Genomic DNA, 13,175 nt, shown 5'->3' with positions numbered 1-13,175 from the left:
GGGGGCACAAGTGCAACGAGTTCATCAGAACACATTCCATTAGAATATTTGTAAAACAGGCACATAGATGCAAAATTGCGATGATGGGACAGGGGTTGGAGCTTAGTTAACAAAGTGAGGCCTATTAGATTGAAGACTTTTTTTTAACCCTATCCAAGAGGGAGAGACTAGTGATAGATGCACCAGCCCAGATGTGGCTACAATACTCTATGCATGGGTGAAGGGTGGCCTTGTACAGGTACAGGATACTCCTAGGTGTGAGTAGTCTTCTAGCACGATAGAGGGAACCCACCTTCCTTGCAGCAGCCTTGGCAATGTCCTCAATGTATTTGTTCCAGTTCATATTGTCCGTGAATGTTAGACAGAGGAGTTTGCAAGAAGAATTCTCAGGTAGGATGTTATTTGTCATGGATATCGGTGGTTGGAGGAGAGATGTCTTTTAATTGTTAAAGGACAGTTTAGTCTTACTAGCATTAAATGTTACCATCCATTTACGGTTCCACTACGATTTGGAGGTCATTTTCTGACGATTCTGCCATTGTCTTAGACTTATGTACATCTGTTCTTCCCTCGTGCATGTTATAGAGCGTTGTGTCAAACCAATCTGCTATTGAAACATAGTTGCTATTTTCATCGAAGAAAAGTTACTAGCAATTTCTTGTGATTTAAAGAGATGGCACTATCTGTGTCTTTCTTTGTTCTTTTGTTGTTTTTTTTTTTGCTAGAGGGAGGGGTCACCACTTATCAAGGGCCACTTGACGATTGGGTTTAATGAATGTCGGGTACACTGTGAGACAACACCTTGATGATCAGTAATGACGAGACTTGGGTAGGGTCCGATTATTTAAGAGGACGGTTCAACAAAAGCTTCATTAGACTTGAAAATGACCAAGCTGTCTTCATAAAACGACAAACAGCTGTAAATCACAAAACTAATTTTAGTTAGGGGCCGCCTTCATAAGAAACAAAACCGCCCTAAGATTTTTGTTTTTGGACTTTGCAGAACATGATTGAGTTTTGCAAAGCAAAAGTCAGCTGGAAAGCAACCCACGCTATTGTAAGACTGATTAATTTTTATTAAGGTGTAATCAAAATCGTTAATCAGACTCTGGAACCAAGAGTACCGAGAAATGAATGTATTCAAATATTTTAGAAACACGCAAAGCATTTCTTTACACACGTTTTGAGTGAAAAAAAAAAAAAGTGTGTGTTGTTTCTGAAGTCCAATATGGCGACGTAAGACATTATTCACGTGTGTTTCGAATTCAATTATTTTTGAGGGAGGGTATAAACACTGAAATAAGTGTGTGTGTGTGTGTGTGTGTGTGTGTGTGTGTGTGTGTGTGTTTTTTAACTGATGTTTTTTGCCGACTTTACATTTTTTTTTTCTCATTTTTTTTTTTTTTTATCTTTTCTCATCTCCAAATACTTTAAAAAAATTTTTTTTGTCATTTTTAACTGTTTTTGAAGAATATTTATTCGTCTCCCTGGGGAGTTGTTCAGTGGTTTTCGGTTATTCAGCGAAACAAATGTAATATGTTACTATAAGGAAAAATTCATGCGTTTGCAAAATAAATAAATAAATAAAAACTAATGAGTATGAATTATTCCCATCTTGTTTTTTTAATAACTAATGGTGTGTGTGTATCGGGACAAGATCAAAGTGTAGTATCTGTTCCGGCAGATACTGCAAAGCTATGACTAGCAAAGACCAGCTATGACTAGCAAAGACCATATGTGGGGGTAACCCCACATATCTGACCTTGGTCATTGAAGGGGCAACCCTTCATACCAACAGTTTCTAATCCAGCTCCCACTTCCCTCCTCTCGGGAGCTGGATCCCCTCTTTCCTTCCCCCTTCCCCCTATCTCCACATTAAAAAACGGCCTCCTGCCTAATTTGCTCAGTGGGGAAGCAAATAAATAAACAAGATCAAAGTGTAGTATCTGTTCCGGCAGATGCTGCAAGCTATGACTAGCTATGACTAGCAAAGACCAGATGTGGGGGCAACCCCACATGCCTGACCATTAACCAGCTCCCATTTCCCACCTCTCGGGAGCTGGTCCCCTTTTTCCCTTCCCCCTCCCTTCACTCCTCACATTAAAAATTGGCCTTGTGCCTAATTTGCTCGGTGGGGGAGCAAATAAATACCATCTGTTCTTCAGATGCTGCACTTCAATTTCTTGTTCTCTGTCAGTGGAGGAGAAATCCTTCACGACTGAAACAATTTTTATTTTTGTTCCTTTTCTCCACGTTAAAATACGACCCTGGTGTCTAACTCTGTCCTGTGGGGAGGCATTGTAAATAGGAATATATATATATATATATATATATATATATATATATATATAAATTTAATCACATAAATTAATATACGAAAGTATGAATTGAAGCATAAACTTTAACTATTTGCTTCAACAGTGCTCAATACGTAGGTAGAGCTAGGTAGTAAGTTATAAAATATATATGGCAATTAAGCTACACAGAATATTCCGCGTTTCATCCACACTAGGATTCATCATGAATCCTAGCGTGTATGAAACGCGGAATATTCTGTGTAGCTTAAGTGCCATATATATTTTATAACATATATATATAAAATAAAAAAAAAATTATAATTAAATTTACCAAAATGATTCAAGATGGTAAAACTAAAGTATATTATAAATATTAAAGAATTAATATTTATAAAGTAATCTCAACCAGATGTAAAAGCTTGATAAAACCAAATAGGAGATAGAGCTTATAATACGAGCAAATAGTTAATAAAACATGTTAAAAAACACTTTGAAAAAGAGTTAAAAACATATTTAACTTGAAAAGGAAACACTAAATAAGTGGATAGTCCTTAATTCACGGAGTTTCGAAGAAATACTTTCCTTCTCATCAGAGGGTAGGAATTAGCAAAATGCGGGATCGGATTTTGCTTGCAAAAATATTTGATGAAACTGCAAGTAAGTCAAAGATCTTACTGGATAACAAACAGTGAAGCAGAGGGAATAGGGTGAAGAAAAAGTGATTTCACGTGAATGGATAGTCTGGTGAAAGGTAAATTATCCAATGACGGTAAAATCCAAAAATGTAAATCCAAGAAAATTAGTTAAATTTTCATTCGCACAAGTAAAATCCAAGGAAATCGCGTAATTGGAAGATGGTCCAAAATAATCCAAAAGGCCGAAATCTGTGGAATAATTCACAAATCTGTACAAGGAAAAGAGGAAAGAATTCCAATAATATTATTGAAAGAAAAATTACCCTAGGATTTGGGTGCAATTACTCTAAAGTATGGTGTGTGTGTATATATATATATATATATATATATATATATATATATATATATATATATATATTGCCCGGGTGCAAAATACGCTTAAATATGATATTTTGATTAATGCAGATTTCGTATTTATTATATTATATTGGACCAAATATATAGTAAAAATTGAAAAAGTTAAAAAAAATTTTTAAAATGACTCGTGCGCCACAACTGAGAATCAAAACCAAAACGTTTAGCTTACGATTTACTTTTTTCTTTGATATTAATGCCTGATCTATGAAGACATGTTTCCTGCAAGGCGAAAAATTAAAACATGAACAAATAGCTATTACGTTACGCATGCATATTTGTAATGCCGTCATTTGACCTTCACCTGCCAAATTCCATTTCTTTAGTTTTCACATTTTTGCGCCGATTTTCCCCGGCTAAAACTCAAACTTAAATATTTGCATGGGTTCAAATACCCTATATATTAATTTTCATGTGTGTAGACCAAAAACTGATAGAGAAGTTTGGTAGGCAAAATTTTTTTAAACAAATATATATATACACATACATAAATATATATAGATAGAAGTTTGTGTTTACTATAACCTTTTTACGCAAATATTACGCAAGTATATATCATGTAGAATATCTGCATGAATAGAATTACGCGTAATAGTTAACTAAAGATGATCATCCCATAAAAAAAATTGAAAAACTAATAGAGAATTAATTAAAATGAATGTTTAAAAGAATATGCAAATTCAACCAGCGCTTCTAAGGAACAAAATTTTAACGTGAATCTCGCGTGACCGAATGCACAGTTCCGAGACTTAAAAAAAACTAGCGTAGAAACAACAAACGGCTAATTCTTTGCTCAAACAACATGGCAAAGAAAGGGGGGGGGGGAAAATACATACTGAAAATGAAGGTTTCCTTCGAAATATATTTATGAACATAAGTTTCAAACAAAATAAATATCTGTTTATTTTGTAACAATGCGTTGTTTTGGCTTCAAACGTATATAATACGTATCTTATTTAATTCGAATTCTACGGAACAAAATCTTAACATAAAAAATGTGCTTTTATTGTATTTTAATCTTTGTTACTTGAAAATTATAGAAATGGAAATATCAGAATTTACATGGTAATATGGAGGTTCAGGGCTGGGAACAAGATTACTTCATATAATAGTATAGTAGTGGCCACGGAAATCAACTCAACCCAACCAGACTGAATAGCATTGTAACGACAATATTTCATTTCAGCAGTCAATGACTTGATAAACTATATCGCTGGCCGCACGCCCTCCGGGGCCCGGGCAACAAGATCAAAGTGTAGTATCTTTTCCGGCAGATACTGCAAGCAAAGACCCTATGTGGGGGCGACCCCAATGATAAGACCTTGGTCAATGTAGGGGCAACCCTTCATACCAATTGTCACTATCCAGCTCCCCTACTCCCCGGGGAGTTGGTCCCCATTTCTCCTTCACTCCTCACTTTAAAAATCGGCCTTGTGCGAATTTGCTCGGTGGGGGAGCAAATAAATACCATCTGTTCCGACAGATACTGCAAGCAAAGACCAGATGTGGGGGCAATCCCACATACCTGACCTTTAACCAGCTCCCATTTCCCACCTCTCGGGAGCTGGTCCTCTTTTTCCCTTCCCCCTCCCTTCACTCCTCACATTAAAAATTGGGCTTGTGCCTAATTTGCTCGGTGGGGGAGCAAATAAATACCAACTATATCGTCCTCGGCGCGTTTTATTTCGAAAACTCGAAAATGAAAAATTTCAGTTTGATTTTGTGTCAACCGGAAACTATTTTAATCGCGTCAAAGTTTCGATTCGATTTTTATTTTCGTTTTCATCAACCGACGGGAAGGGATTTACTGGAATTAAATCGACTGAAATGCACAAAACTAAATCCCACGAAACAAAAAGATAAGAAATGTCGATTAGTATGATGTCCGTTGTTCACAGAGAACTAATCTGACTGGAGGGAAAGAAGAAACGAAAGATTAATTTTACCATCCGTTTTCATTCAATACTCATATCCGAACAAATACTTATAATAATCGATTACTAAGAGAGATTTGGTATCTGTCTTAAACCAAAACAATACTATGACTTTCATATCCAAAGCCAGAACTGTACTATTGCATTCATATCTGTAATCAGAACAATGCTATTAATTTTATACCCATAGCCGGAACGATACTATCGGTTTTATATCCGTAGACAAAACGATACTATCGGTTTTATATCCGTAGACAAAACGATACTATCGGTTTATATCCGTAGACAAAACGATACTATCGGTTTTATATCCGTAGACAAAACGATACTATCGGTTTTATATCCGTAGACAAAACGATACTATCGGTTTTATATCCGTAGACAAAACGATACTATCGGTTTTATATCCGTAGACAAAACGATACTATCGGTTTTATATCCGTAGACAAAACGATACTATCGGTTTTATATCCGTAGACAAAACGATACTATCGGTTTTATATCCGTAGACAAAACGATACTATCGGTTTTATATCCGTAGACAAAACGATACTATCGGTTTTATATCCGTAGATGGAACAATACTATCACTTTTTTTTTTACTCGGAACCAGGACTATGCTATTGGTATTTTTTTTTAATTAATTAATTTTTTTTTAATTTATTTATTTTTTATTTTAATTTATTTTTTTTTATTTTTTATTTTTGTTTTACTATTTTATGCTTGTGTGCGATATTTTAATGTTACATTCGATGTAACATATGTTCTGTTCTCATGATACATTTCCTGCCGGCATTATCGACTCCATTTTTAGTGGAAGGAAAGGATTACTGTTGTATTTGTTTGATAGTTGTTAGACCATACTCCCAGGCATTAACACTATCTTTATTAGAAGGAGGAGGCGAAATATGTTCTATTGTGATACTAATTTCTCAGTGATTACCGGCTCCTTTTTCAGGGAACCATCGTATATGCTATGCTTGCTAGTAAAAAAAAAAAAATAATAATAATAATAATAACAGAAACTGCCAGAAATCTTATAATCTTACCCCCCCCCCCCAAAAAAAATGATGGCACCAGCTCTGATTGGTATTGCACAAAAATAGTCATAAAGTTTCAGGAAGGATGGAAAGACCAAGGAGAGAAAGAACTGATAAGACCGCCACTGGAAGGGTGCAGAGAGTACTGGAACAGTGGGAAGATTTATTGTCACTCAAATTTCACAGATGGCTAATGGTCCTTATCAGCGAGAAAGCATTGATAATCAATTTTTAAGATAATGGAAAGTGATTTGCAACGGGTCATGAGAAGGGACAGAGATTACTGAAAATTTGTATAAATTTGCCTTTCACACTCCAAGGAATTGAATATCACTTGTTGTCGGCCAGTGATCACTGGCAAATATAATAATTTCATTGTATTATTTGGATTGTTTGGACTACTGTTCTTATCTTGAGTGTTATTTTCACAACGTTTCCGCCGATGTAGCCTCCGACTTTCTTCAGTGTATCTTGATGAACTCAGCGAATCTTTTTGTCAAACTCGGGGAATCTGCACGGAATTTCGAATGGAACCCTTTATTTAATTCACAGCTAAAGCCATGACATGGTAGTAGTCCTAAGTAATTCGCAATTGACCATCAACCTCCAGAAGAGTGTGAATTTCACCAAGTACAATTCAGTTGCAACACTCAAAATACAATTGTGAATATCTCACTGCTGATGCAATTCTCTATCTATATAAGAGTCAGGTACGTCCAAGGATGGAGTAATGTTGCCACATCTTGGCAGGAGCTGCTAGAAAGGACTTATCCTGCCTTGATAGAGTTCTAAATAGACTTCGTAGCCTAGTAGGAGATGCTCTTTTCTCTTCCCTGCGACCTCTTTCTCACAGAAGAGATGTTGCGAGCCTGTCTCTGCTATATCTTTTTTGTTCATGGCAAGTACTCGTCTGAGCTCCAATCTATGGTTCTCTCTTGCCAAACTTTCACGAGAAACCCTCATCTAGCTGAAAACATTATTAATAATTTCCCCCACCCTTCATCTGTGCCTAAACCTAAACGTAGATTCCATGAACAAAGTTTCTTCCTTAGAACTGCACACCTGTGGAACTGTCTTCCGTTTACCTGTTTTCCAGCTGACTACAATATGGCCGTCTTCAAGTCCAATGTGAACAAGTTCTTGATGAGCCGTTCCACTTAGGTTAACAAATTTATAGAATTTCCGTTACTAACGATTACTATATTGTCCGATTGACTACTGTACACTCTTTAGCTCTTATCCCTCGAGTGGCGCATGGGCCTTGATAAGTGGTGATGGCTATGTAAAAAAAAAAAACAAAAAAACCCAAAAAACTTAGGACTTCTACCCAGTCATGGCTGAAGGTATAAAGCATGTTCATCCTGATTGTGGGGATTGTTCAAAATTTGGTGCCAATTCCTGACTTTGTACTGTGCTGAAGCAGGTATGAGGCTACCTTGACTGAAGATGAGAACAGTAGTCCGAAGAAGCCAAATAATATTGCTAATTAATACTCATTCCAAAATTCAGACGACGAAAAAATTTACCAAAAAGATTTTCACTGAATGAGGTATGATAGAATTTTTCCATATTCACCAGTTATAAATTATATTTTAAGCGTTTTCATTTGCCTGTATGATCGATGAAGCTATCTATAATGTTGTATACCCTTTAAGTGTCGTTACATTTTATCAGACCCAACACATTGTAGACTCCGTCGCAATGAAACAGAAGAAATGAAAAAAAACTCTACCCGCTTTCTTCTTTTTTTTTTTTTTTTTCAACAAAAGCCTTTATATCTGGCATTTCAAACACCTATTTTTTTAAAAAATATTTTACCAGTAAATTTCTCTTTCTCTGGCCGTGTGTGATCTTTCGTCTCTGCTCCGATGCCAACCACGCATCTCGAACAAGTGCTTCTCTCATCACGTCTCAAAAACCTTTCTCTGGAAACCGCTCCTCTTTTATCCCTACTGTGACGTCACTTCATGTACCCAGCTTGGTCATTTGCATATCTTTGTGACGGCTGCTGCTACTCCCAGCATCAGCAGCTGTGTTACCAATTAAGTAAAATGTTTGACAATAAAAGGTATATTATTTTTCCTGGATCTTTCGATATTATATGCAAATGAAAAAATGCAGTTAGTAAAGAATCCGCGTGTTATTAACTGTATTCTTCCATTTGCCACCATCGTGAGAAAAAAACAGACGAAACAAAAATGTATATAAAATTATGATGATGGCATATATCACCGAAATATTAATTTTAAACAAATAAATATTTATTTTACATGATATTGTATTGTAATTGGGCTTATAAATGTAATATGTATTTTATTTTAAAATGTAAACAATACTTATATCATGAAAAAACACAAATTTGACTTGTGTGTATATATATATATATATATATATATATATATGTAAAAGAGATTTAGAAGGCTGTCACAATGCGAGGAATGAATTATAGTCGCTGTTGGTAAGAGGAGACGAGAACAAGTGGCGATTTACAAATCAATAAGTACATACATATATATATATATTTTTTTTTTTTTATATATATATTTATTCAGTTGTATGGTAAAATGTCTTACTTGTAAGTCTATGTGACGTATTCCATTATTAATTTCGGAAAAATTTTCCCTTTTCAAATGGTGTGTGCAACAGGTCGATTCAAAGCATGCACAATTCTTGAATTCAAGAATTGTGCAAGCCAAAATACTTAAAGGAATAAATGGTAAGATGGTCAACATCTTGAAATTTGGAATATAGACTTTTACCCTTTATTTGTTATATGCTCTGTAATTACATTGAGCTTCATAAATTAAAGGATTAGTATAAATAATATGTGAAATATTATTGAAGAAACATATTTCCACACACACAATTATTTTATAATTACCAATTCCATTTCTTTTTAAATTTCTGAATACAAAGTTATTTTTTATTGGCAGGGCGATGTCTGATTACTCTAAAACTTATGTAATATGTGCATATATTTTCGCAAACATAAAAATACACTTGTGACAAGCGATCTGTAAATTTTAGTTTTACTGATAGCTTAAAATTAATAAATATTTATCAATTACATCATTAATACGAGCCATGGAAATGAGGTTTTAAACAAAATCAAATCAAATAAAAACAATTAAAAGAATCGTTTTTTTTTTGTTTTTTTTTGTATCAGAAAATAGGTACAAATTTTTCCGATTCCAATACCTCAAAAAATTCTGATTTAAAATTTTTTTTTTCTAATTCCGATTAATCGTCCCAACACTAATATATATGTATGTATTTTTCTTCCAGTTCCAGATATATGGCAATGGCATTACAAGTGTGGAGGCTTTACATGAGAACACCATGGCGACGCTTAGTTGTGTTTCTGGTGTTGCTAGGGATGGTGGTCGTGATGACCATTTTCAACATTTCCTATGTCAGCTTCATCCAGCCACAAAAGGACAGCGATTTGCTCCAGGTATGATTCATCCCATCAACTATTTTTCTTTTCACTTGTTGAATAATAGGAACGTCTGGACTATATAGTCAAGATATTCCGTTCTTTTTTTACTTCCGTTTTTTTTTCTCCTGTCCATTTGACTAGATAATTAGACATGGATAAGAAAGCCATTCTTAACATGGGAGAGGCGTTGGAGACTTTGATATTACCGTTAGGTGATCTGCAGAAGTTTGGAGTTGTTTTACTATCTTGGCGATGTGAACTAAGTTTGATTGAGTTTTTTGATTTCTGGTTTGTGATCTTCAGCCGGGACAATGATGACAAACAAGATATAGTCCCTTCTGATTAATAATGACCTTATTCTTTTATATTTATCTAGCATTTCAGCCCGGCATTGCCCGGGTGTTTGGAGGTGTATGTTGAGCAAAGAAAAAAAAAAAGCGGTCAATTTTTTTTTAACTTTGACCCCTATTATGACCCATTAACATTTATTGTTTGGGATTCAAATCAAGTTATTAAGTTAGATCCATGTCCAAGGAACCGATATCTAAAATTTCAAGTGTTTAGACCCAAAATTGTCAGAGGAGTTTAGTAGAGTTCCCAAAGGTCAAATCGTCGAACTTTGACCCCTTAACATCCAAATTTCTCGTTGAAAACCGATTACAAAGATTTTCCCAAATCTCAATACCCTGTATATCAAATTTTGAGTGTGTAGACTGAAAATTGACAGTTATTGTGTAGGGAAATACACACACACACACACACACACAGACACTTTAACTTTTATAGATATATAGATTAAATCTTTTTGTTATACTCAAGATTGTCTGCTGTTTCTGACTTTCTTTTTGTTCTGCTGTTCATTTTGGTTGTATAATTAGATATGGTAGAGCGGTCAAGAAAGCTATTCTTAAGATGAAGCAAGAAGAAAGGTTTACACCTTATCTGAGAGAAAGGTAATCATTAAACATAAGGGACCATATTTTACTTGTGACTGTCGTCCTGTTTGTGGAGCAGAAACTGGAAAAATCTAAAAACAGCAAATAATCTTGACTATAAGCAATATTTGAGATTCTATTTTATTAAGATTTGCAAAGACATGGCCAAAGCTGCAGCAAAGAAGGTGGGTTCCCTCTACCATGCTAGAAAATTACTCGTATCTGTGAGTATTCCGTTTCTCTTCAAAGCCACCATTCATCAATGTATGAAGTATTGTTGCAGCATCTTCACTGATGCACCTACCACCAGTCTCTCCCTCTCAGACAGGATCCAAAAAAGAGTTTCCAATCTAATGAATCCCACACTATACACTAAACTCCAACCCCATTCCCATCACCACAGTGTTGCATCCATGTGCCTGTTTTACGAGTACTTTAATGCAATATGCTCTGATGAACTCATTGCACTTGTATCCCCTTGACGTACATACCCCTGACAAACCTGTTTAGTAACAAAATCTCACCTCTTCACTGTAGAAGTCCATGGATGCTGGAAAGCCTTCTACTTTAATATTTTCTTTCCTCGGATTGCTAGACTTTGGAATCCCATCTCTGCTTCCTGCTCGTACTGACATGCAGAAGTTTAAATGTAATGTAAACCAACATCTTGTTCATCTCCTTACATAGTCTCCTGTAAACATGGTCCCAAATAGTAGCCCCTTACGTCCAAGTGGCAACATGCTTTGGGTGAACAAGTGTAAGCTAAAAAAAAAAAAAAAAAGAAATATGTAGGAAGAGGATGTTAACGAATTGTCTGCAGAAGTTACTAAGAAAATGCTGTGCATCATGCTTGCATTATTTAAAAAAATTTTTTTTATTTTTATGTTCATCCCAGACAAGGTACATTGCCACTTAGAGGTAAGGGGTTACTATTTGGGCCCATGTTTAGGGGAGATGAGTGAGATGTTTGTTTACATTACATTTAAACTTCTACATGTCAATACACTCAGGAAAGCAGATAACAGGGAGGGAATTCCAAAGTCCAGCAGTCCAAGGGAACCATAGACTCAACGCCTCTATCCACTGCACCATGGGATCAACAGAACGATCAAGGTTGGATTTTTTTATGACTTTATGAATCCAATTTTGTGTTCTTACCTGGTTTTTCATTATCGGGTTTGTGTCAAACAGTATTATTCAAACGAAAAAAAAAAAATAATACCATGCAAGACCCAATAAAAGCACAAAATTAGATTTATAAGGTCATAAAATCCAACCTTGAATGTCCTTTGGGGTCTATGATGCAGTCGATAGAAGCGTTGAGTCTCTACGGTTCCAGGTGAGCATTGTCTGAAGATAGCGGTTTCAATCCTACCCAAAACAGGACAGAGGATTAATTTGCCAAAAACGTGGTGAGATAACAACTATGGAAGGCAGTAATTACTGTTTGACACAGTTACAAGACTCGGCATTCCTATCCCATCGCAGTTAATCACCTGAAGAAGGCCAGAGGATGAATCGGCTGAAGCATGGTGAAACAATAACAAATATAAAGATGAGGATAACAGTTCGCAAAAGAATGACTACAGAAAATATTTAAATTTCTCAGTTGTTGCGATGAGGATTGATTATTCGTATTATTTTGATTCTTTCGACTACTGTCCTTATTTTTTTCCTTGCGGAACTGTGGCATAGTGGATAGAGTACTTGGTAAAATTCAGTTGTAAAGTTACTCTTCTGGAAGCTGAAGGTTCAATCCTCAGTGCGGATGACACTCAAAATACAATAGTGAATTACTTAGGACTGCTACCCAGTCATGGCCGACACTACAAGAACATTCTACCCTTGTAGATTAAATAAATTCCTTGCAGATTCCCGGGTTAAGCAGAAAGATTCCAGAGTCAGACAAGGGACACCTGAAGAAGGTCGGATGTTATATCAACCGAAACGTTGTGAAAATCAAACTAAAGATGAGAACGGTAGCCTGAAGAATCCAAATAATCTGAATAACCAATCCTTATTTAAAAAATTCATAAACATAAAACAGATTTGTTGACATATTTTTAATATCCATATTCGACCTGGGTGGATCCATCTTTTTCGTTGTAGAACTGTGGCATAGTGGATAGAGTACTTGGTAAAATTCAGTTATAAAGTTACTCTTCTGGAAGCTGAATGTTCAATCCTCAGTGTGGATGACACTTAAAGCATAATTGCGAATTAGGACTTCTACCCATTCATGGCTAATGGAATGAGAGCATGCTAGTCCTGTGGATTAAAGAATCCCAAGTTCAGCAGAAAGATTCCCAGAGTTCTGTTTGAAATTCCGTGCAGAATATGGAGTGTGACAGAAAGATTTCCAAGTTTGACAAGATACATATGAAGAAGGTCGGAGGTTACATTAAGAAAATCACGCTCAAGATGAGAATAGTAGTCTGAAGAATCCAGTTAATATGAATAACCAATTCTTGTCTTAAAAAT

At 35.5% G+C, this 13,175-nt stretch overlaps 1 protein-coding gene across 2 annotated transcripts in view; it reads left to right on the top strand.

The window, feature by feature from the left end:
• The window catches only part of LOC145247967 (alpha-1,6-mannosylglycoprotein 6-beta-N-acetylglucosaminyltransferase A-like), a 322,486-nt gene that overhangs the window by 83,113 nt on the left and 226,198 nt on the right, over positions 1 to 13,175 (top strand). For both annotated transcript variants that reach the window (XM_080109617.1, XM_080109616.1), the window contains exon 2: positions 9,606 to 9,774. In XM_080109617.1, the coding sequence (XP_079965743.1) occupies positions 9,606 to 9,774 (169 nt within the window). The remainder of the gene's footprint in view (positions 1 to 9,605; positions 9,775 to 13,175) is intronic.

Source organism: Euprymna scolopes, chromosome 26 (genome assembly GCF_053919585.1).
Source record: "Euprymna scolopes isolate OS-2025 chromosome 26, ASM5391958v1, whole genome shotgun sequence".
Lineage (NCBI taxonomy): Eukaryota > Metazoa > Mollusca > Cephalopoda > Sepiida > Sepiolidae > Euprymna > Euprymna scolopes.
The sequence above is the reverse complement of the archived record's forward strand: the minus strand, read 5'-3'. Positions and strand labels throughout refer to the sequence as shown.